Raw genomic sequence first — 26,339 nt, forward strand, 5'->3', positions numbered from 1 at the left:
CCAGACTGTTGACAAGACAGCTTGATCCTACCGAGTGGCTGTGAAGAAGAACATCTTTAATTGGAGTCTGTCAGTTGCAGGTCAATAAGAGCGGAAGAAGAAAACAACTTGCAAGAAGAAGGTAAAGCAAAAAAAAAATGCATTTTTCAACTTCTTCAATTTATATTATGTACACATAGCCTCCTGAAAACAACGTGTGTTCACAATACATGGTTGCATGTGAGTGTATATTTAGGATGCAGAAGTTCCTTTAAAAAGAATCAGAGCTCGAAGACATCACTTGCTGCCTCAAACTGAGCCGTCTGCGCAGGTACATGTTTGTGTTTGGATGTGTGTGTCTGTCCTCTTGCAAGGACAAAGTAATATTGATTTTTATTTTTTAGATTATTTATAAAGGACACTGCAAATACACATGGTGACATTGAAAAGCAGCGTTGTATGTGGCGTCCAGCTAAAGCTAGTTGACGTTTGAAGTTGTTAGGACATTTTGGCCATCTGTGCTTTTCCCCAGTGTTTTCATCGTAGGACAAAACAAATGTCTTCTTCATTCATTTTCATTCTTTCCTATCTCTGAGAGGAAGAGAGGAAAGGCTTTTACACCTCTGCTGCCTCCAGCACTCTTCTTCAGGCAGCCCACACTTTTAATATGCAGTTGCAAGAATGGGTGTGTGTGTGTGTGTGTGTGTTGTGCACTGTCCCAAGCTGACAGGGTACATGGATTCTCCATCCTGTTGGTATATAAAAAGAAAGTGAGGCCACTGAGATCAGCCTGCTTCACTTATATTCACACTCAAACACACAAAGGCTCACACACTTGCAGACACTCTCTTTCTTTCTCCCATGTTCCCTCTCTTCACTCACTCTCGTATCCTTCCCTCTCCACGAGGCACTCAGCAGTGCGAGGGTTAATAAATGTTGAAGCATCGACGGGGCATGTTGTTCCCTGCTCATCTCTGCAGTGAAGTGTGTGTGTAACATTGACTTCATAGGGATTTCCCCCACTGCATACAGGATAGCTGCTGCTGACCATATCATCATGTGCTGAGCTGTAGGCAGACATCACTGTCAAGATGTGTGTGTGTGTGTGTGTGTGTGTGTGTGTGTGTGTGTGTGTGTGTGTGTGTGTGTGTGTGTGTGTGTGTGTGTGTGTGTGTGTGTGTGTGTGTGTGTGTGTGTGTGTGTGTGTGTGTGTGTGTGTGTGTGTGTGTGTGTGTGTGTGTGTGTGTGTGTGTGAGACACAGAAACAGAAAAATATTGCCATTATCTTTATTAATTATTTGAAGCTAGTAAAATGTCAAAAGCTGGACAATGAGTCGTAGTTTGTTCGTTAAGATTGCATATGTATTTTCAAGTATTGAATAATGGAAATTGAGATACACTTTATTCTGAGAATTCATTATGAAAGCTAGCAGTTCTGATATTTCTAATTTGTTACACATCTATTCTTACTATGATGACCATTTTCCATTAAATGACTTCAAGAAACCCTGACATTTTTCATTGGACATTTAAAGGTTTTTCTGTTTTGATGTGTCCGTTTTTTAGGAAGCTATTTGTGTTTAATTGAACAGGGAAGGAGAGAGGACACATGCAGTTAAGGGTTGGAAGTCAGATTTGGAATTATTATTATTATTATTATTATAACTTTTCTCTAGGATTGTTCTTCACTCCTGACAATTAACGTTGTACTTATGGGGACTCAAATGCAAAACTGGCCTGTCCCAAAGTCATAGAAAAAGGAATATAGTTTTTGATAAATATTTTGATAACACAAAATTGGACTTGCAGACCCATGAAGTAGACTTTTAGTGGTGCAATACATATGACTGATGTTCAAATAGACGGATTATGTTTCGATATAAACAACATTGGCCATATTTGCCATCGCTTTATTGCGTTGTTCCCTTCTCCCTCCCGTTGGTTATTATTTTATATCAACTATGGTGATGGTGTTACATCAGTTCTCTCCACTGATGTAATTTTATTCTGATGCAAGCTGGCTTGGGGATTTTCCTTGAGGGGGCAATTTTTTATTCAGGCGTTTAATGTCAGCCTTTGCCAGTCGGACAGGTCAGGTCATGGAAATAAGATTCATTGCTGTATCCAGGTGACTGTTTCTAAACAAAGACAATTGAAAAGTATTGCTTTCTGTTAGAAATAAGGGTTGACCAACAGGTCAGAGTATAAATGGGTGAATATGAGTCACATAAGTCACCCTTTGACAGTCATGTGCCATAACTTAGCAGTGGTCTGTGAGATGTTTGGTCCAACTGCTATTTTGTATTATCTGATGCAGTAAACTCACAAAATGCACATCCATATTTAAGTCGGGTCATGAAAAGTTACACGAAAAGGAGTGATAGACTAAGCTTTTCAGCTTTTTCTTTTTTAGCTCCAAAGCAGTTAAAACATTATTTATAGATAGTGATTTTAATATTCAGAAATGAATAATCAAATGTGGTTATTTACCGAAAGAAATGTCAACTGGTACCACTTTCAAACCGTTCTTTGCCAAAACACAACTAAGGATGACTAAGAAATATGTTGCACTTTACACAAAATGATATTTTAATTTGAAAAGGAAAATAGAGTGTGTACGAGTAGCACTGATGGACCTTTGAAAAGGTATTAATTTAGTAAATGGTAATGTGGTTGGTGGTATGGCATGGCTTCCTAAGTCTATGAATGCTCTCAAACTGTATGTTTTGAGTGGCGTCTTCAACAAGATGTCACTTAATCACATATTAATGGTAGCTAATTAAGAATTACAGGAACAAAATGGGTTAGAGGTGATTTCATGTAAGAAAGTTCCCTGGATAGATTAACCACGGACATTGCAGTATTTACATTTTTATTTACAGGAAACACTTCTGCTTTCTACCACGTATTTATATAAGAAATGCTACCATATAAATGCCCATTTAAAAAAACAAAACAGCTTTTTGTGTCCATATTATTGTACTCTTTCTTTATGTGTGTGTGTATGATGTGTGTGCAATGCTTGTTTATCTGTTTGTTTATGTGTTGATTCAGGATGAGGTGTTGACTACCGCCTGTGCAGCCGCCTGAGTCAGGTGTGAGGTCAGCCATGGACTGAGTCATGGTGACATAACACTTAACGGAGTGCTAACCTCTCAGTCACACACACATTCACACACGTCTGTTCAGTGACTTGTGTCTGATTTGTTGGCCAAAAAAGAACTAATTTGCCCTCGGTTGCAATCTCCTTTGAGGGTTGGAGCTCAATCTCTGTCGAATTACATTACATGACATGTTACTTGTTAGATGCTTTTATCCAAAGGGACTTACATACTCAATACTGTGGGTAATCCCCACAGGAGCAAATTGGGGTGAAGTGTCTTGCCCAGGGACACAACGACATGCTGACTGCAGTGGGGTTTGAACCTGTGACCCCCTGATCCCAACACCAACCACATCCGCCTGAATGCTTCTGTTTTTTCCTCCACTGTACAATGTGTGTCAGTCGTTCCTTGGTATGGAAAGACACTTGTAGTTTAACCATATTCTTAGATACAAAGTAGTCGAAGTGCATTTATATTTCGGCTGTCATTATTATTATCTATTCGTTTATTATTTTATATTTACTGTTATTTCATGTTTGGATTTAGATTTAGGTGATCTAAACTGTAGCTTGCCCCAGCTAGAATTTCATTGATTTCATTGAGATTCATTGATTTTGTTTTATTGCCAAAATGCCTGTGTGCTTTATAAGTATCTAGTACTAAAGAATGATTTACATTAAGCTGCGAGTATCTTATAAAAAGCTTCTTACAATTGTACTAAAAGGGCAACAGTCGGCTGATACTGTGAATATGAGATCGTTTATCATTCCCAGTATCATAAAACCCCCAAAGCCTAGCACCATAAGTCTCCCTGACGCTTTGGGCTGCAGCAACCTTTTCATGCTCCAGATCTGACCTATTCCATAGGGCTCATGTGTTCAACAACACATTGTATGTTCTGCCCCAGATACGTACTTCACATCTTGTTCTTTACGCTGCGATGCAAGCTTAGTCCACCCTATAGGGACTGTGTGGGGTAACAGGAGGTTTGAATTAGGCCATGTCTTTGTTTGTTTTTCATTCCCCTTCTGTTCAATCAATGAGAGAAGACTGGCTAGTGATATAGTGCAATGTATAACTTCATCCAAACTGTTGACACAGTGGATTGAAGTGAGCTCTGTTGAGTGTGGCAGCCAATTCAATTACTTTATTCTGCAGAAGCAAACACAAGAACATTTGAACTTGACAAAACAACTTGCCTCCAGGTCGATTAACTATTTGTTTTGGAGCATTTCGTGGTATAACATCCTCAATAGTGAATGGCTTTGCCAATTAATTATTAATGACACTAGTCAGATTATCATTCAAATGCAGGGAGAGTTTTAACCACATTTTGATAAAAAACGATTTTTTCTCAAGACAAAAATAATTTCTTAACATGAATGCCAATACACTCTTTATTAAGTTCACATTCATACTGTTTAAAATGTGTTATCCTAACGTCAAGGATCTCTTTACTGTTGTAACAGCTGTTGCTCATTTAAAATCCAAGCATTGCAAATGAGAGGTGAAATGTTGCTGGAAGCTATTTCTATACTGTCATCTCCTATTTAAGCAAATTATTAACGTGTGAGTAACAAACCTACCAGTGACGACAGATCCAGCTTCACCTTGGTTCCATCTGTTGAAAGTGAGAGGGACGAAAGTCATTCCAGGAGACACGCTACAGTATAAACCATTTTATTATTCATGAGTGTTCATGTTCATGGGAGTGCACCTCCAAATATAAAAGCCAGACCTGCCTTTCAAGCTAACTACAAGTGCGTCTGATACACTGACACAAAAAATGTATGTGTGGAAATAGTGTTTTCAAGCTTTTGAGCATTTATCTTCTTCCATACGACATATTTCATCTGTCAAATGAAATACAGACTTACTCAGTTTATGAATTTGTTTTGCAACCTTTTGACCGATCACTGAACACAAAACACTGACCTGCATAAGGGCTGAATAACATTATAGTAATCAATTAAAGCATGGAAACTGAATATGATATCAAAAGAGTTACATTGTTTGGATGTCAGTGTCAGATATTTGCTGGTTTCATGGGCACGCTGTCAGTCAGCGTTCCCTGATATTTACGGGGTCCTATTAATGTTCCACTGGCCACAGTCTAAGTAACAGTGATGTGCACACAAGATGTGCCCCTTTCATTTAAAATCTAAAGTCACAAAAGTTGTGTTTTTTCTTTCTCAACAGTCTTATTTGTGGTTTATAATTGCTGATTATTTTAGAACTCTTTTAAATGTCAGTGTGTAAATTGCACTTCTGTGTGCTTTACAGGTAACTTTCAGAGTTGAGGAGAACACAGGTGAATGAAAGAAGTTATGTGTGAAGGGAATCACATTGTTATACACATCACTCAAAAACTGTACGTGACTTGTTTTCTAAAATCGCCAGCTTGAATCGTAGCTGTGAATGAGTCTTTTTGTAAATATTTGCAGTTTAATATTTTTTATAAAATCCATTAAATAACATTGTCTTTATTAATTTCAACGAATCTCTCTCTGGTCTCTGAACAGGAAACGTGACTGTGTCACAGCAACATGCTGGATTGTGTAACGCTGTCATATTTCCCCAACAGAACATGTGTGTTGGGTCCCGGCTGTCAGATTGCTGTTTCCTCAGGATTATGTGCTGAATCTTCTTGGCCTGTAGCTAAGATGACATGAGAGGCTTTATGTGGAGAGGGGCTAACATAGAGACAGCACAGCCATGCATGTACACACCGCCCTGTACACACGTTCGTGTGAAATCCTGAAACTTAGAACATACTTGAGTTTGCTCACTTCCTCGACTTCCAGAAATGATTTAGAGGGCAAACTTGGGGCTTCCACAAAAACCCACCTTCCTTCCAATGTTACAGAAAACCAAATGAGCCAGGGTGTAGCAGAGCAGCAGGGAGACTCAGAAGCAGCATGGAGACATGCTCTGAGGCTGTGGGCTCCGACAGAACATTTAATTGAGTTCAGCCTTTGATAAGAATCCTGCCATTTTCCTAACATTTCCATCTGGGAGCCCATCAGGGTTTATATGCCTGTTTGGTTCAAGAGGGATGAGAGGAGAGCGATAGGGTATGAGGAGGACTCCAGCAGCAAGAGCAAAAGCAGAAAGAGAAGAACTGGGAGCAGATAAGAGAAGGTGAAAAAAGGAGCACATGAATGGAAAAAAAGAACTTAAAGGTCACCTATTATGCAAAATCCACTTTTTCATGTATTTTCTGCATAAACATGTGTAAACATACTCTGTGTAAAGAGATTCTGAAAGTTTCAGGAAAAAAGATTCTCTCTCTTTTTGTCCTGATCCATTTATATATAAACCTGTCTGAAAATTAGCTTTTGGCCACTTTATGATGTCATAACGATTTTTTGGCTTGTGTAACTATTAACCAATCACCAACCAAGGTACCCCCCCCCCCCCCCCTTATCACCTGAATCTCCTCCTAGAGCACCATTGTGTTCTTTTTAAACAAATATCTTGCAGAGGGGCGTGGGGAGGGGCTCCTTATTTTCATCTAAAGTACCAGACAGAGAATCAGCACTTTTGAAACAGGGCTGAAACAGAGGGGATTATGGGATGCTGTAATGATCTGTTTGGTGTTTGGAGCCAAACACTTCAGAGACATGTTTTGTATAAAACTGAGACCTATATTGATGAACAAGAGTATAATGGGACCTTTAAGTGGAGTTAGATTTCAAATAAAGGAGACAAAGACTGAAGGCACAGATAAAGAAAGATTAGAAATAGATAGAGGATGAGATGAGTTCATCACTGGCACATCCGGGACGTCCCATCAGGGTGTTGTCATTGCTCCAACAGAGCACGGCAGACAATGACCAGCTGTGACAGGCTACTAGTCTGGAATTGAGAAAGCCAAATCTCATACTGTCAGCCTAAGACACAAATGTCCCCCAGACCCAGTAATATGAATTTATGACAACAATAATGCCGACCTGGAATCGTCCACTTCATTGGGGCGCAATGTCTGTGACTGCTGCCTGGAGGCAAACACACACAATGTTAGATGGGTGGGAGGCTCCTTGGAGAGGAGGAAACAAAACAATGTTAACCCACTGAGATGATATGCAATGAGATGCTGCAGCTGCTGGGAAACATATGCAGATGTTGTGAGTTTGTTGTGATGCAGAGTGTGTGGAGGACGAGAAGTCTGGTGTGTGTGTGTGTGTGTGTGTGTGTGTGTGTGTGTGTGTGTGTGTGTGTGTGTGTGTGTGTGTGTGTGAGAGAGTTTGTTACACACACATAAGGAGCTGTGTACAATATGAGGTTTATTAGATTGAGCTCTAGCGTTGGTTGGTTTCAGACTAATATGATGCAGAAAGTGAATTCATGAATGATTATTGAAATGAAACACTGAACTAACAGTATGCATTTCACGAGGAACACATGTGACCAAATTACAAAAAAACAGCTCATGGTTTTATGGTTTATTCGTGTTTTCAAAGTTTGGATCAAGGATTTAATTGTGGTTTTATCTACAAATAGATTTTTTTAATGAATATCTTATCTTTCTAGGGAACCTGTATCTGAGTGTGATCTACTGTATTTGTAGAGGATTTGAAAGGATAGCAGATATCATTATTATGTACAGATTTTATTGGATTTTACACAAATGCCCTATACACTCACAGGTGTTTCCCCTTACTTTGATTTAGTCCGAAGTCTTTAAAACATGGTCTCGTTTGATGCATGGTAAAGGTGAACACTATTTCCTTTATTATGACTTTAGGATTTACATCATGAGACAATTCAATATGTATGTGTGATCGCAGAGGTCATTGTGCAACGGGTTATGATATTACCAACAATGTAGTGCTATATACATTACCTTTGGACTTGACTGACATAGGGCATGTGTTGCTGACTTGCCCATATTATTAAAAGAGAGAAAAGTAAAGCCCTTCTATGAGGCCATGTTTATGTATGTGTCTTTTGGTGTGTTTGCGGGTATTCATATCATGTTACTAATCATACAGCTATCAGTTACAAACACAGGAACAAAGTGTTCATAGATTGTATCCTTTGAGTGTGTGTGTGTGTGTGTGTGTGTGTGTGTGTGTGTGTGTGTGTGTGTGTGTGTGTGTGTGTGTTTGCCTGCTCTTCAGATCCCCAGCAGACCCCACAGCGAGCTCTAAGTAGATTTGATTACATTTGGACTCCCTCTGTTCCTCTCAGTTGCTTTTAGGATGCAGAGATAATGGTCATTAGCGGAGACGGGCGGGGACTTTGGGAGGCGGATGTTCGCATGTTGCGAAAGTGTGGCTTTAATGGGAAGTGATGGGAGGGTAATACAATTTGGTTGCATTTGGAGCTGTGACCAGAGGTTAATTTGAAAGAGCATGTGTGTGCCTGAATGGATACACCGTGACATGCCTCTGTTGAAGGGAAGTGAGGCAAAAGTTAGACACCGCGTTCCTGCGTCTTCTCTTGATTGCACGTGTGAAAAGTCACATATTACGCAACGTGTGTGTGTGTGTGCGATTGTTTAGAAGTCGGTTAGTCTATTTATTTTTCCAACTCTCAGTAACAATGCCTGTGTGAGGTTTAAATGACTCATTTTGGAGGAGTTATGGAAATACCCGTACATACTTTTGGGAACAAGATAAGCTATCCATCTCCTCATAAGTCTTGGTAACGCAGTGAAAGCATTATGATCTTTTCCTCCTCAGTCTCTTCATTCTTTTTTCCACATGTATCTACTTTCCCCAAAAAGGAGCACTTAAAAAATGTTTTAAGTACATTTTCGATGGGCAACCTCACGTTATTTCAGCTTTGTGCTGAATTCCTCTTTGCTTCCTCCTCCTTTTGAAGCACATTTAAGGCCATGTCTCCCTCCTGCCCTCTCTCTTCTGCTCACAGCACCACACACACACACACACACACACACACACACACACACACACACACACACACACACACACACACACACACACACACACACACACACACACACACACACACACACACACACACACACACACACACACACACACACACACACACACACACACACACACACACACACACACACACACACACACACACACACACACACACACACACACACGGTCATGGCTCCCCTACCTCCCACCTGTCACGGCTCATATGGAGCGAAAACTGATATTGGTCTGCGTCAGAAGCGCAGATTTCCAAGCATTTATTGTCTTTCTCCGTTTATTGTTTTTGCCATGCCCTCTTTTGTGTTCTGATGAATTTAAACAAATGTTGTGCAATGACTAGTGGGGGTATAGCTATCAGCTTTTGGTATCCTCTTGATTACAAGACTGTTTCTGTCTTTGCTGCTGCAGTGTCAAGACACTGATTTTCACCAGCTCCATGGTTGTCCTCTAGCTAACCCTGACCTTTGACCTCGATGATGGTGGTTAGGAAACACAGTGGACCAATGCCCCACTAGGATCAATAAAACATTACCTTCGCTGATTTTTTCTATTTCATACAGCAGCTGCTAACACCTTAAGGTATTCATATACAACGCCATGACCTCCACTCTCCTTCCTGCAGCCTCGGTGAAGGAACAAACAACCAAACAATGTGCTTAATGCAGATAAAACCTTGGTGGCAGCCTGTTTGGAAAAAAACTTCAGTTCCTGGGTTTGATTATTTTATTTTCTCATAAGTTAATGTGCATAATTTAAAGAGATCAATGTTTTCTTGCCATGGCCCAACCCCCAAAACACTGATTTGGTTTCCTGTTGCTGCTCCCTTCTGAGCTTCTTAAAAGTGTGTTTTAATTAACTTACATTTCATTTTTAATGAGAGGATTTCACCTGATTGTTGAAGATAAGGTTGGTTTCATCGGCTTCTGAGAATAAATGTTTTCCCTAGGGGGGTTTTCTCACTGTAATTGCTTCCTTTTTGTTGTCATGTCACACTGTGTCGATCAAGGGGGCTGGGAGTGAAACTGACGCCCGTTGGGGGAGCGCACAGGGCGGGCAGGGCGAAGTGAGAGGACCCGGTTGCTTAAATCTTTTATCTCAGGAATGGCCGATTAGGCGATAACAGGATTGGCGTATCTCCACTAGCTCCTGACCCATATTCCCAAAGAAAACTTTGTTTACAGAAGAATTAAGGGAGACTGTGCTCTCTACAGCCGCTTTCCACTGCGCGCAATCTCAGCTCCAGCAGCAGCGGAGGAGTCGGTGCGATCTGGCAGAAAGCACCCAGCCTCCTCCTCTCTGAACGCAGTCAGTGCTGCTCTCATGCCTCCGAGACCCAGCCACCCGCCGTCATTAGCGGACGCCTTTGCAATGAAACCGCTATAATCCAGCCTGCCTTTTCTACTTTGTCTCACCCTTGACTCGATTCACAACGGGGGAAGAAAAAGAAGAGAAACACGAGACGCACTCTTCAATCTGTAAGTTTTCGCGTGTGTCGCACTGGAGGGGAGGAAACGATGGCAGCCCCGGTGAAAGCAGCTTTGGCTCTTCTGGTTCTCACCGTGGCAAGTAAGTAATCCTTTTAAATCCTCCTACAACGGGACGGGACAGGGGGGCTTCTGCTCTGCGTATGGGACTTTAATCATTACGGTCTCGTACATTAGAAAATAGCACACTCTCTCTGGGCTCTCAGCATGCCAATGACTATAATAGGTATTGGAAGTGTTATGAATATCATGAATTTGAAGGTAATACCAGGCTTATTCGCAGAAACACCATCACTCAGCTCATTTGGGGTACATCGTAATTCTCAGACGTGAGTTCTTCAGTTTTGGGGAGATGTTAAAGCCACATTTTGACTTAACAGAAGCACGTGATACCGGAAAGCAGGCCGGTGGGGAAAATAGTTGCATGTCCTTGCCTGAGACCGTTAAGCACGTGATTTTAAAGAACACCTCAATTAACTTACTTGCTGATCCTTTAAACAACAAACCCACGAAGTCATGATATGATTGCTTTTTACGTACATGGTTTTGATGTGGGTGACTGGTACATTGCTTTTGTACACATTTCCTCTTTCAATCTCGGATGATTTGGCTCTGACCACGAACACTTGATGAAATCTCGTGATGATATTTTGTGTCCACCACGTGCGTTAATGGCCTGCAGTGTGTGCCAAGGTGATGTGATGATAATACCAGGGACATAATGAAGAGGCTCTGTACAGAGAACGTCAACGCTTCTATCAGATTATGTACCGTACACGTTTTTTCACTTCAGTTTCTTTAAATCGAGGAGCTGTCCATGGCCCTAAATCAGGCCCTGAAGGGGAATCCCATTCAGGAGCTGTCCAGGGTGATGAAATGGGATCTCAATAAACTTGTCAGTGCATGATCTGCTGCATCGCTCAACAATTCAGAGCCCCAGCACCCATTGCGTAGGTGGGTAGGTGGACCACAATGCAATAAACAGGACTTGTTTTATTGTAATAAAAGCCTATTGTTTGCAATGTTGTTAGAAATATTAAGTAGTATAGGGGAATAGCCAAAGTTAGATGCATTCTAATAAAAACTTGATGGTTAAGAGCAATGGGGGGTGGGGGACGTGCAGCAGTCGGTCAATGATTACTTGTTACTTGTTGTCCATTTTTAAATTTTTGCTTCAGAATTTTAAGCACTTTATGTATGCATCTACATCTTGCATCTATAATCTCACTCAACATCATCATATAAGCCTAAGTAAATCTCTCATTTGTAATACTTTCTTTTCCCCCCTTCTGCCCTCCTTTAAAACAGATCCAACACTGTCTCTGTTTTATGACTTTACCACCATCACCTGTTTACAGCTGAGGCACTGCCTGACTCTGACTCTCTCACTCCTGTAAAACTTCTCCCTGGCTGCTACTGTAAGGACCACTCAATCCAGGCAGCAACTTTATCTCTCGTTCTGTCACACTGCGCCACTCTGCCACATTTATTTCTTCATTTTATCTTGTGTTTTTCTCCTCCTTTGCTGTAACTTATCCGACGTATTGAGTTCCTCATCACACACTCCTCTGTCTCTCCAAGTATCAGCTACTTGATGTTGGTGATGTGCCAATGTGTGCTATACACTTACAGCTGATTAGATGTTTTTGCTCATTAAAAGCATGAAAAATGCGTAGGAGTGGAAAAGGGGGAATCACACACTATCTGTATGTGACAACTCTGACTCTCTGTGGATGATGCTTTACATGTGGGCGGGCAAACATATGGAGCTCTACGTTTCGTCCTTGGGTTCTTTCCAAGAAGGTTGTTTCTCACAACTTCAAAGCTGCTTTCTCATAACTGGAAATGTGTGTCCTGTAAAGTGGGCTCTGCATCAATGAGTCAACACTTCATAGTAAACTATTAGTCATTACTTTGGCACATTTGTTTGGATGTTGCTCTTTGAATGAGAGAAGTACGTCAGATGAGGTGAGATGTATGTGCAGTTTTTAAGCCAGGGAACTGCATTCAATTTATTTAGAAGAAATATCAGCAGCAATGCATGTAAGGGTAAGACTGAGGGAGGACAGAAGAAAACCACTTTGGAGACTGCCATTGTCTCTCCTCTAGACAAATAATAAGAATTAATTAATTTGTTTAACATCTTTCATACAAGACATGGAAAACAGAGTGCTACTCAAAACACAACCGACACGAACTGAACATAAAAACAGGGATGGAATACCGTCATAAATGTATAATAACAATCGAAAACATAGTAACATTAAAAAAAAAAAACATTTACAAATGCATGCATAAGATGAAAAATGAAACAAACTAAATGAAAAACAATAATGATAAAAATCAGCATCCATATTTGAGGCATTCTCATATCAATCAATAAACACTATCTCATCCAAAGGTTCTCTTCTACTTTGTTCCACTTCAGTGGTGAAGGTTTTCATTTTTAAAAAGAAAACTCTATCGAGAAGAGCAAAGCAGAATAAAAGGGCAAGACGGATTGGTTGGGACAGATAAAGACTATCATTGTAGTCAAAGTGTATTTTATTCTATCCTCACCCATTAAAGATACATCCACTGTCTGTGATGATAGAATGTTTGATGGGAAACAACCAACAGAAATCTCAGGTCAAGTCTCTGGCAGTAGACACACTGTGAGCTAAGTGTCAGAAGCTGTTGTAGCAGATTGCTATGAGTGGCTTTCTCTTACAACATGCCTGATATGGGCAGTGAACTTAGCAAAGCCAAAGACAGCTGAATTCAATTGTTTTGGCCTCAGTAAGACCGCCCCTGATAGCAAGGCATTTAATCATTTACAACCCTAAAAGAGAATCTGCAGGAGGGAGAGTTTGGATGCTTTCCTCTCTGTACACTGGACTGATGACACAGCCCATCGATCCATCTGTGTTACGAACACAGCAGAGACACGGCAGTTGGTCCAGATGTTTGTGTTGTGGCACGATTCAAAAACATTCTGCATGCTGCGGTGGAGACGATGTGTTAAGTTGAACTGGTTTAGAAAGAGTATGAGAATAATCTTTGATTGAGGTTGAGAATCTGCTTGTGAGATGATGGCATTTTTATTTTAGAGCCAATGAATTATTGAAGTGTGTAAAGTGCAGCGAGGTGCACAGGACTGTGTGCGTGTGTGTGTGTGTGTGTCTGTGTGTGTCTGTGTGTGTGTGTGTGTGTGTGTGTGTGTGTGTGTGTGTGTGTGTGTGTGTGTGTGTGTGTGTGTGTGTGTGTGTGTGTGTGTGTGTGTGTGTGTGTGTGTGTGTGTGTGTGTGTGTGTGTGTGTGTGTGTGTGTGTGTGTGTGTGTGTGTGTGATGGGACCTGCTGGTAGACTCCTTAATGCTCCGTCTCTACTTACATCCACATCTCATTTTAACCCCAACATCTTTTTTTATCCTTTACTGTCAGAGCCCTTACATCACTCTATACAGCCCATGCTGCGCTGCCTCCTCAGTCCTCTCCACTGGTGCCATCAAGTCATTTATCTCTCACAGTTTAGCAGCTTCTTGTGCCAGGTTTAGCTTTATGCCAACCTCTTTAACTTTTTAAGGCAATACGACATTTGTATTCCTCTCTGGCAGAAATCAATGCGCAGCCAGAGAAAAGCTGAAGCCTCTTCAGTACAGACAAGTTAGCGGGTCATAATGGTTTTAATATTGGTTTGATAAGTTGGAGTTTTTCGCAATATATGTGACTTATTTTGTTTTAAACTAAACCAAGCATCCAACAGTGTCTGCTGTGTGATAATGTTAAAGGACTACTCCAATGATATACTATTTCACATTTCTAAAGTGAGGTGAATCAATGGTGAATGTGGTGCAGGGGGTAAAATACGTGGGTACCAATCAGAGGATCACCAATTCGATCGTAGCCCCAATTGTAGCGCCTGCAGTCAACATGTGAAAGGGCCCATGGGCAAGATACTGTATCCCAAATGACTCCCATATGCATGTTATTCTAAGTTGCTTTGGATAAAAGCATTAGCTAAATTACATGTCATGTGAACTGATGCAGCATCCAAAATGTCCTTATTTAAAGTCCCTATGGGTGAGAAACTTAGATAATATCATTATTTCTTTTTTTAATCTCTGCCCGGTCGTTGCCTGTGCCTTTCAAACTCCATTAACCCGATGCTAATGTAGACTCTCTGCAAGCCATCAATGTCATAGAGGTTTCTTTCCCTGAGTTCAGACACAGAAGACTTTTGGCTGCCAGTTTAAAATCAACTTCATCTGAGCGTCTCAGATGAAAAGTCTGATTATTCAAAACTTAAAAAGGAGGAAGTTTCTTTTCCACGTTTGTTTTTTGTTTCCTTAACCAGCGTAATTACTGATTGTAATTGAATAACTAATTAGGTTCCTGACAATTTGGTAAACTGTGTGGCTAACTATTTGCTTGCCACTGATAGGCTGATTTAGCAGCTATTGCTTTTTATTGAGGCTTTAATCGTATTAACCAAAGCACAATGACACATAATGCTGAAACAATGAGCTGGACTAACAGGATTTATAGAGTGTGACCTCAAATCCCAGTCAACCAAAATCACACTAGTTGCAATACAAGAAATCGGTGTGCCATTGTGCAGCGGTTTGCACCCTCGTTGCATATAAACAATGATGTGTTGCCAGGCTGTCATCCCCTTAAATGACTCAATGATTTCCCATGAACCCCCACCATAATACGGCATGATCCTATTGCCTTTTATCAGATGATTATACTAATCTGGGAATTGTTTTGTCTCCCACTCTGTGCAGTTGTTTGTTGTTTATTGTGTGTGTCTTTTGTCCTCTTCTCCCCTCATGTGTCGTCGCCTCTTCTCTCTGGCTAATCCTGACAGACAGAGCTCTGGGCTTCAGAGCTCTCTTAAGACATATACCCTTGAGGTTTATTGTCATGGTTGCTCATATGTCGGACACTCCTCTTATCTCCTCTTCAGATAGAAGCCTGCAGGAGCTTAATGTGGACTGACCGAGTGGAGAATATCTCTCTCTTTCCTGCACCTGCCTTTAAAGCTCAGCGCCTCTTGCATCAAGTTTTATATGACAGAAATAAAATTGCAGTTGGCAGTGTTGCTTAAAACAAAGCAACAATGCTAAGTGCCAACATAATACATATTCTTGAGATACTCAGATATATTGTCAGTTCAGAAGTGTTTGCACATTTGTTTCTGTATGAACGATTGAGTATAACACAATATCTTATACAGCTATACAGCCATACAACTGTATAGCTGTCACATGCTAGGCTGGTTCAGTGTCAAACTCTACAGCATGGACTATTTGAAGCATTCAGTTGATATTTATTTTGGTTCGAGGGGATTTTGCCATGACCAGACAAAGGCTGACCACAACTTTGTCTGTGCTCGTTGGGCTCAGGACAGATGTCCCTTCGAGTAGGCTACATAATAGATGACTGACAGTTCTAATCTTTCACTGCGACATCAAAACAAGCTCTTCTCAGACACCTGTGTGGACACTTGCTGACTCATCTGTCTTCTGAATCTGAAATGGTTGCTTCCAGATGTAGGTCTCCATAGAGTCCTGCTGTGTGAGGCTTAGGTCTCTAACAAATAGATATCCTGGTGAAACCACTCACACAATGCCAGCAAAAAAGCTAATTCTTTTTATTTTTCATTCTTGAAATGTTGTTCTTGATCGCTCTTTGTGAGGTTTCTTCCAGTTGTCCTTGTTAAATGATTTTTTGGTGGATATTTGCGTTTTTGGACTCAAAGGGTCTAAGGACAGAGGTTGGTTGTACATCTTGTTAGGAGGCAGACAGAGAGAAAAAGTAAAAAAAAACAGGAGGTAAAGGTAGAACAATATCCCAGAACAACAAATGCCAAAGTACAAGAACAAGGAGCCACTGAATAAACTGTTGCTTGAAGACAGCCCAGACAACAGGAGATATAATGACTATTAAACAGTGGAAGAATATTAATTCACTGCGTCAGTGACACATATTATTACTACAGTGCTTAGCTAAATGTAAAGGTCCGGAGAAAAGTCTCTGTACGTATGGAGATTAGGTATTTTTCTGGTTTAGTTGTGATGTATTCATATTCCCAAGACACCTACAAATTAAGATTCATCTCAATCATCATACCGTACTGCCATTATGCAGACTATAGTCCTTTTATGTAATCCACCTCCCACTATTTTCTTTCTTGTCACCCTCTAATTTATATTGTCCCGTTAGCAGGAAAGCCGTAGCCAACAGTCATTTCAAGATAAGTGCACTCATGGAGCACAAACAAGGCGGTCACAAAAGCCTCCCAGAGAAAATGGGACAAAAAAACAGATAAAAGAAAACAGGAAAGAACAGAAAGAAGACAAAACACAAGAGAAAAGGCTTTTAAATGAAAGCAGCTGTGACAGGGAGTGCTTTTTGGGTTGTACCTGAGCACAAAGAAAGCAAGTTTAGTGTTTCAACTTTCATCAGAGGGACAGCAGAAAAGGAAATATGGTGGAAATCAGAGTCGCTCAGTTCTAATGTAACATTTCCAAAGCAAGGGACTTTGATATTTTCACAAGTTTAAATAAAAAGTCTGGCGACGTTCGTGTTTGAAAGCAGCCACCATCACTGAAGCTCTTCGACCCACTGAGACATCCAGCTTTGTTGATTCAATGAGTGAAATCAACTGTGGCTCTGTGTGTGTGTGTGTGTGTGTGTGTGTGTGTGTGTGTGTGTGTGTGTGTGTGTGTGTGTGTGTGTGTGTGTGTGTGTGTGTGTGTGTGTGTGTGTGTGTGTGTGTGTGTGTGTGTGTGACTCAAATATGAGTCACTACTATTGTAAAATGTAGATTAAGTGTGTTGTTAACATCCAATGTTTTCACTATAGGTACACTATTGCTTCCTGTGATCTTACAAACATATCCAAGTAACACTTGCTGTTACACATACACTTACAAAATGACTTGTAATTTGCTAACTTTTATTTATGCTCAAAACAAGCGGAAGTCTAAAGTCTGCTAAACTTCTTCACCTAACTTCTATTTGTTTATCTCCTAATTATGCTTTAGACGCGCCCTGTATGGCATTGTGCAAATTATTTTCACACCCCAGCTACTTTAACCTGTTCCCTCCAACAACATCACACCTCTCTCCGATATACTCTCCTCATATTGTAAAGCGTCTTTGAGTTGTGAAAAGCGCTATATAAATCAAATGCATTATTATTATTATTCATCCCAGCAGGCTGTAGAGCTGGATAGATGAACTAAAGGTTGCATCAACTTCAAGGTTTTACTAACTTGACTTCTACACTCGTCTCTCAAATCAAACTGAGCCCATCTCTGAGACCCCCCCCCCTGGACTTGGCCCCAGGTGTCTGGTCACCATAACTGATGGTTCAGGACATGCACATTGTTCAATGTGGGGCAACATCAACTATCCGTGCATCATCTCCATACTCACTCCACTGACATGATGAAATTAGAGAAGGCATTGCAGGCAGTTGTGCACAGCTGTAGTTTTACATTTTTGGCAAGGTGTCCAACAGATTAGAGGCCAGGGGTGTCAAACTCAATTTCATCTCGGGCCACATTCGCATCATGGTTGCACTCAAAGGGCCAGTTTTATATATAAGACTATATAAAAATACATATATAAATATTTAATATATATAAAATAATGTATTATTATCGGATAGGGTAATAACTTCATAAGTCTCTTCAGAGACATTTTGAAAAAAAAGTAACATTTTGAAAAAAGTCAGATTCTGAGAAAAAGTCAGATTCTAGGGAAAAATGCATATTTTGAAGAAAAAAAGTCAAATTCTGAGAAAAAAGTCAAATTTGAGATGCATTGTGCGACATGTAGTTTATGGGCAACGTGCTTCTGTAAAGCGGCATGTAACCGTATAATAAACATATTATATTCTTTGCAAGCTCTTGTGGGGCCGCATGAAATGAAGTCACGGGACAGATTTGGTCCCCGGGCCTTGAGTTTGACACCCCTGTGTTAGACCAATGGATTAGTTAACAGTCACTCATCATCATAATTTAAGTTTCTAATTGCTGTGTGTGTGTGTGTGTGTGTGTGTGTGTGTGTGTGTGTGTGTGTGTGTGTGTGTGTGTGTGTGTGTGTGTGTGTGTGTGTGTGTGTGTGTGTGTGTGTGTGTGTGTGTGTGTGTGTGTGTGTGTGTGTGTGTGCAGCTGCCTTGTGTGCGGAGGTGGAGGAGCGTCTAGTGAGTCACCTGTTGTCAGCAGATCGCTACAACAAGCTGATCCGACCAGCTGTCAACAACAGCCAGCAGGTCACCATCTACATCCAGGTGTCTCTGGCCCAGCTGATCAATGTGGTGAGGAAACACACACTCAATGCAAATCCACAAATGCTGTTATCATACAGGCATATCCTGCTGATTTAGGATTCTTCAAGGGCGCACATGGTGGAGATTATTGCACTGAAATGAGTTCACCCTCTTCCTGTCCGTGTTTCAGAACGAGAGGGAGCAGATCATGACCACCAACTGTTGGCTCAGTCAGGTTTGTGTCTTTTTGTGCTTGTTTGTATCCAGATGTTTAAAATGAAATAAGAAAATCCTTTATTAGTCCCACAGCAGGGAAGATGGCTGTGATATAGCAAAGGAGATAGTGAAAAACAAGAGGCATCAGTTTAGAAAATGTCATTTCATAAATAAGTAAAGGTGGAAAGTTATATATAACATACACATACTGAACGGTTGAATTCACAAAAAGCATTTTTCTTTTGCCAGATAATGGCTGACTGAACCACTATGTTGATTGTGCCACAGTGAAATGTTTGCTTCTGGTTGCAAATATATTTATGTGTGTGATTTTTGATAAATGTCTGTCTTTGTGTGTGTGTGTGTGTGTGTGTGTGTGTGTGTGTGTGTGTGTGTGTGTGTGTGTGTGTGTGTGTCTTGTGTGTGTGTGTGTGTGTGTGTGTGTGTGTGTGTGTGTGTGTGTGTGTGTGTGTGTGTGTGTGTGTGTGTGTGTGTGTGTGTGTGTGTGACTTTTGAATGAATCATATTTCTTCTCTTTTTCATCAGGTGTGGAATGACTACAGATTAATGTGGGATCCTGAAGAGTACCAGGGAATCAAGAAAATCCGACTCCCGTCACAACACATCTGGCTGCCAGACATCGTCCTCTACAACAAGTGAGTCTGATTTGTTAATACTGTCTAGACTGTATGATGCAGACAGTCTCATGACGATGAGTGCTCTTTTTGGGGATGAGAGATTACAGGTTTTAAAAAGAGGGAGAGGACATAGTCTTGTGGTCTTATTCACCCCACGCTGCATCTCTTATTCATACATTCATCAACTTTTTCTTTCCTCTTTTCCATTATGTTGTCTTTTGCTCGTTGTCCTATGCTTGCTCCCCCCCTGTGTTGTCCTTTGCCTGTTCATGTAATGTTCATGTTCAATTTTCTTGTCCAATAGGTTGTCTTCTGCCTGTTCACCCCCTTTCTGTACTTTTAATTTTTTTTGTAAGCGACTTTGGGTTATTGAAAAGCGCTATATAAATAAAAGTTATTATTATTATTATTATAGTCAAGTTATAAAACCTGCAGTTTAGACTTTCATTTCCATTTGCATGCAGTCACGCCTTTGATGACTGAAGCCCACGTCAAGTGATTACATTTACATGTGTGGAAGAAATAAAAAAGATGGACAGAAAATTGCACACACCTTGCAGCAACTAAGCAAACATCCAAATATGGTTCAGATTCATTTAACAATTTACATTTTATCAACACAATATATCATTAACAATAAACTGCTTATGGAAACCAGTGCACTATAATGTCCTTAATACACATTTCTCTGCACATCCCTTTACATTATTATTTGTTTTGCAGATTAAGCAGGAATGCACAAAACATAAAATCATCTTGCAGCTGTAAGAAATAGCTGCAAGGAAAAATCAATCCATGAGAACGCTGCGTTAAGTTCACCCAAGGAGAAATGATCCCCACGGCCTTTATCCATGGAGTGTAGCTGGCAGACACAAAGGCATCCCCTATCACCATAGAGGTCGCCACGAGGGTCTATTTGACATCTGATAGTTTACTGTGTTACATTACCATTTACAAAATAAATAAAATATAGTTAAGAGTCTTTGATCTTGTGTCTAATCACATTAATGTAACACATTAACTTTTACATTTTACTTTGGCATTGATGAATTTATTCGGGTCAAATGTGGCTAATATGTTAACTTTAGATTTTCTTTTTATATTTTTGCCCTTTAAATTAAGCTTCCATACAAAATCGCATTTTCAATTACTTTGTGAGGAAAACATATTTTTTACAACATTAAGTTTAATTTTACTGTATGACAAATATGTTTTTAACAAAGCCTGCTTGGTACATGAATCAAACACACTTACTTTACTGACTTTTACCCAGGAGGTGCTTGTGATCCTTGTGAAACAACAAGCCCTGTTTGATTAATGAATTAAACTCCTTGGCTCTGATAAGGTCACAGACATACTTATTGTAAGCTCAACAAGCTTTACAACGTGAACGACAGGTTTAAAATCACGTCCGTAATCTGGGAGAAAATAAGATTCGCTCTTTACATAATGAGAATGTATTTTAGTATTTCCTGAATGTTATTTGTGATGGCAAAGGGTTGCTAGAACATATAAACACAGCTGTGTGGACGTGTAGCTTTTGGTCAGCAGAGTTACCCTACAGTTTATACAGAAGTGGTAATCATTCAACTTTTATGAAGCAGATTGCTGTCAGCTAAAGACCACATAAAGAGCATTAAGAGGCAGAATGATAGCAGAGGATCAGCACTACTTTAAAGCATCAGGTCCAGGTCTCTGGCCAAGTTAGGGGGACACTGGGTTGCAGGGAGCAGGTGGAGCCTCTGCATTTTTAATTAGTCTGCATATTCACAGAAGGCCCGAAAGCATTAGAGACCGAGTGTGATGGTTGGATTCCTGACCTGCTTTATAATTGATAAGCCACTTATCTATAATGCATCAACTTGAGCCTTGAAAAAAGACAGTCTCAGCAGATTTGAGGTGGGGGGCAGCAGTTGTAAAGTTGCTGGGATGTCTCCCACTTTGAGTTCCTCCTTTGAGATGATTGTCACCCATCCTTTAAGGGTTAACTGTTGCACGCGTCAGCTCGGCAAATAATTTTGTCATTGCGCCACCAGCCAGCGCAGCAAATCATTTTACTCATCACTTGACTCTTGATGATATTGCTGTAAAACTTCTGTTTCTGTCAACATGTACACGGGTGCCCTGATACATTGGGCCATCCCAAGATGAAATCATTGAAAGATGACATCATGGATTTAAAAAAAGACAAACAGTAGAGTGGTTATCGTTTAAGAGGTTTATGTGTTAAAGTCACACTAGCTGATCAGCTGCCCCATCACAACTAGGGTTGCAAAGGGGCGGAACGAAATTTCCGGTAAATTTCCCGAAAGTTTCCATCGGAATTTAAGCTGGGGAATTTTGGAAATATTCAATGCAAAATTAAACAAAAAACATGAAATTTCAACAGATTTTTTTTTTTTAAGTAGAACAGAACACGTTTGAATTATTTTATTGAACAATTATTTGTTTCATTGAAGAACGAAAACAGGAATGTTAAATATTACTCATCCCCCCCAACCCCACTCATTAAAAAAATGAACAAAAGTGCACCCCCTATCCAAAAATCCCCACAAAGTCCCATTCAAAATGTTAAATGAAAAGAGCCCTTCTCCCTCCAAAAAGTCCCATTAAACATTCAAATCTTCCTTCAAGCAATCCTCTGCATTTTGGCTAAACTCTTTCAGTCAACGGACTCTTCCTGAGCCTCATCAACATCACACTCTGTGTCTTCCTCTTCAGTGTCACTGTCCAGCCTTGTGTAGGATGGCTCTGTGTCCGGCTCAGAGAGCCTTAGGTTTGCCCGAATGGCAACCAGTTTTTCCACTCTCACATTTGTGAGCCTGTTGCGAACCTTTGTGTGGTCTCAATAGCCATGCAGTAAGCAGTTTGCTATGGCTATGGATATTCAAGTGTACTTGATTGGCATCTGTTTGTTTTAGTCAAGATTACGCTAAAATATACTTTCCCCAACTATATTTAAGTTCCCTATGAAGAGCCAACCTTCAATTTGGAAAATTCCCAGTTTATTCCCGTTAATTCCCGTGGAAAGTTTCCATCTTTGAAAATTCCTGGAATTTTGTAACCCTAATCACAACCACCTCTTTTTAAGCTAACCTGTTGGTATTATTCATTTAACCAAAACTAAATATATGTGTTGAGGTGGATTTGTTCCGTGAGTGATGAAAGAAGTATTCTAGCAGTTCTACTCTGACTTCTCCTTGTTCCTAAACCTTCCATGAACTTGTAAAGACGTGTTTGTGTTTCAATGTGTGAGAGACATTCTTTACATTTGAGTGCCTTGACTTAATCTTTCTCCTTTATTTTGCTCACCTCCCACACGTTCCTCCTCTCAGTGCTGATGGGACCTATGAAGTCTCCTTCTACTCCAATGCAGTGGTCTCCAACAACGGCGAAGTGGCCTGGCTCCCACCAGCTATCTACAAGTCGGCCTGCAAAATTGAAGTCCGTGATTTCCCTTTCGACCAGCAGAACTGCACCCTCAAGTTTCGCTCCTGGACCTACGACCACACTGAGATAGACCTCATCCTCCTCAGTGATTTCGCCTCACGTGACGACTTCAAACCCAGCGGTGAGTGGGATATTGTTTCCCTGCCTGGCCGCAAGAACGAAGACCCCAACGACATCAGGTACCTGGACATCACCTATGACTTTATTATCAAAAGAAAGCCTCTCTTCTACACCATCAACCTGATCATTCCCTGCATCCTGATCACGTCTCTGGCTATCCTGGTGTTCTACCTCCCGTCAGACTGTGGTGAGAAGATGACGCTCACTATCTCCGTCCTCCTGGCTCTCACTGTGTTTCTACTCCTTATCTCCAAAATTGTGCCTCCCACGTCTTTGGCAGTGCCTCTTATCGGAAAGTACCTGATGTTTTCTATGGTACTGGTCACCTTCTCCATCGTCACCAGCGTTTGCGTGCTCAACGTGCACCATCGGTCCCCCAGTACGCACACCATGCCTCCGTGGGTGAAGCGTGTCTTCCTGTACCGGCTCCCCTCTTACCTCTTCATGCGGAGACCCGGCAGCTCCAACATCCGTGAGAAGTTCAGGAGAAAACACCAACAGAGATCCTACTCCGACCAGAAGATGTGCGATGGAGGCCATGCAGGAATGGCCGATTCCTCCTCATCCTTCTTCGTCAACGAGGAGTCGGCCAAACGCTACGGCTGGAGAATCAGCGACATGTCAGACAACACAGAGTTCAGGAAGAGGATGACGCTCAAGAGCAACATTGACGTGGAAGATGCAGTAGATGGAGTACGCTACATCGCTGACAAAATGAAGAGAGAGGATGATGATGAAGGGGTAGGTTTATCTGCATTTGCATTTATGTCAGAACTTAAAATATGTGCAACATGCTTTGAAGGCCTTTCCTTCACCTGCTTGTTGTTGGTCTGCACATATTGATTTCCAAGGTTTCATGTTTTTTGTACCACTTGTGCTACGTGATGGGTTACTTGATGTAATCTATGTGGTATGGAAATAATTATGTTGGCGTGTTTGCCTTTCTTTCAATTGCTCAATTAAAGACTGTTATTGTGCATTACTGTAGGAATAACACATGTTGTGCATTGGTAGTGATTTATTTGCACTTCATGTGATTAAACGGCACATGTATTACATTATTGCGCATGAGAAAAAAAGCCACAACATTGGTAAATACCTAATCCGCTCTGGTATACAATGCTTGCCCTCAGAGCAAATCCATCAACAGCTTCAATTCAGTTATTTGTGATTTGTGTGCCCTTCATATCATGTCAAAGCAACTTTACTGTTGTGTCAGCCAAAAATAATTATATGTGATATTAGATATGAGCAGCACCAGAGACAAAACATATTATTCAAAATAAACAAAATAAACAATTCACAGTTCACCTAATTTCATGGCATTAATCTATAGCAGCATTCAAAATCTTTCTCTCTCCACAGATCATTGAAGACTGGAAGTACGTGGCCATGGTGATCGACCGTCTCTTCCTGTGGATCTTCGTGTTTGTGTGTGTGGTCGGGACGCTGGGTCTCTTCATGCAGCCTCTGTTCCAGAACTACTACACTCCCCTTGTTGATGAGTAGGACAATACATGAAAGCTGAAACGTCATTATGAACTAACTTCACCCCTCGCCCCTCTGAACAGAGCTCGGACAACATTTTAAAACATAAACCTGTCCGTCTTGCACCACACGCTCACTGGACAAATGATAATGATGCACTTTAGACCTCTTCCACCACCTTCTCCCCTCCTTACTTCCACTCTGACATCCTCTATGTGTCCTGCCATCCTCTGCTCCACTCTGCTAGGCAAAGGCAAACAGTACATGTATAACCAGATGGACTTACTTTTGGACCACCTTAGTTGTTTTTCATGATATCATAATAAAAAAACACAATGGAGAGCTATAAAAACAAGAACCAGGTTATTATTAACCAGAATGATTGTTTAATTCAAACAAAAAATAAAGCAGTCTTTCATCACTATGCTCTTCCTTGGGGATCATTACAGGTCCAATGACTGAAATATAGCAGCATGGATACATAAAGGTGTGCTGACCCACATTGGAGTTCAAAAAGGTTTACTGGACAACAGCAACGTTTCAATTTAAAACAGATTTTGTTTAGCTATGTCTCTCTGTTTAAATATCAGACACCATGCCATTATGGGGGCCTGAATGCATTCAAAAAGGTTTTTTTTTTTTCTCAAAGACAGACGAAGATCACCTCTCATGGAGCTTTTGCCAATAGCACACATACTATATACAAACGTTTGCCTTTAAAATTGGAGCGAGACGGCACACAAACTGTTGGACTGCTCAAATAACAATAACAATGGATGTGTGTGCGACGTGCTTTTACCCTCACACAAACCTCACTGTGAGACTGATCCAATGTAAGCTGCTGCTGTCATGTTTAAAAGCAGCTTTGTTTTTAAATAAAGGAGGGACGTTACAATAACAAGCAACACTTTAAACCAATGACCATTAGGCTGTTGATACTCACCATGCTCCTTTTTAAAGGTACATTACTCTCATTTTATCAAAGTTGTTCTTGTCAGAATCCACAATCAAGGAAACCAGCAGCAATAACATTGTACAGTATTTTATACAGCTTGCTTTATCCTTCATCATATTGTAAGCCCTCGCAGTCTGCTCTCAGAGACATTACTTGAATATGTGTTCAGTGATTATTTCCAAGAGCTATTATATAACTAGTCACCGTCTTAATGCACTCGTCTGTCACTGCTTCCAATGTTGGCAGAGAAGACGTGTACTGTACTGATCCGTTGATTTCTTCCAACTTGGATTTTTGATGGAATGAAACACACTTATTTATTTTATTCCCATAGGTACAGTCATGTTGTTGAGTTTTCTATGTGCAGACAATACATGTTGAGATTTACAGGAAGGGACTGTGATGACTTAATAACTGGATCAATAAAGCGAAATGACAGCAACAAGCAAACCTGATGAATCATATGAACATTAATGGGTTATTCTATCCTGCAATCTTTCATTCAGAATTATAAACATGTCTGAGTTTCTTTATTACATTTAAGTTGTTACTCCTTCCATCTCTCCTCTAGCTTCAATTAACAGTTCATTTGAGAATCAGCATGTTTAGGACAAGACAAAGTAAAGGCTTGAATATCCCCCAGGCTCTTTTTTCCCACAACACACAATTTTAGCAATGGTTAGAAGATTCAAAACCAAGAACAATCTCCGGCAGGTTGGCATTT

General features: G+C 40.6%; 1 protein-coding gene across 2 annotated transcripts; it reads left to right on the forward strand.

Moving 5' to 3' along the window:
- Position 1: 1 nt before the first annotated feature.
- LOC307033835 (neuronal acetylcholine receptor subunit beta-2-like) lies at positions 2 to 26,026 on the forward strand. 2 transcript variants are annotated; one of them, XM_079672470.1, is made up of 6 exons: positions 2 to 121; positions 18,651 to 18,796; positions 18,939 to 18,983; positions 19,511 to 19,620; positions 22,938 to 23,913; positions 24,538 to 26,026. In XM_079672470.1, exons 3-6 carry the CDS (start codon positions 18,957 to 18,959, stop codon positions 24,679 to 24,681), a joined length of 1,257 nt encoding a protein of 418 aa, XP_079528596.1. In that variant the 5' UTR covers positions 2 to 121; positions 18,651 to 18,796; positions 18,939 to 18,956; the 3' UTR covers positions 24,682 to 26,026. The 2 variants fall into 2 exon arrangements, with proteins under 2 accessions (XP_079528596.1, XP_079528595.1); XM_079672469.1 differs by lacking the exon at positions 2 to 121 and adding an exon at positions 10,044 to 10,567.
- The last annotated feature ends 313 nt before the right edge of the window (positions 26,027 to 26,339 follow it).

The sequence above is a fragment of the Notothenia rossii genome (genome assembly GCF_949606895.1).
Source record: "Notothenia rossii genome assembly, chromosome: 3".
NCBI lineage: Eukaryota > Metazoa > Chordata > Actinopteri > Perciformes > Nototheniidae > Notothenia > Notothenia rossii.

What these genes read in the sequence shown, in the direction of transcription:
- LOC307033835 (XM_079672469.1), top strand. Translation starts at nt 10,516, where the DNA reads ATGGCAGCCCCGGTGAAAGCAGCTTTGGCTCTTCTGGTTCTCACCGTG. An exon ending in TCTGGTTCTCACCGTGGCAA is followed by an intron (nt 10,568 to 18,650) that starts GTAAGTAATCCT and finishes GTGTGTGTGCAG; the next exon opens with CTGCCTTGTGTGCGGAGGTG. An exon ending in GAGAGGATGATGATGAAGGG is followed by an intron (nt 23,914 to 24,537) that starts GTAGGTTTATCT and finishes CTCTCTCCACAG; the next exon opens with ATCATTGAAGACTGGAAGTA.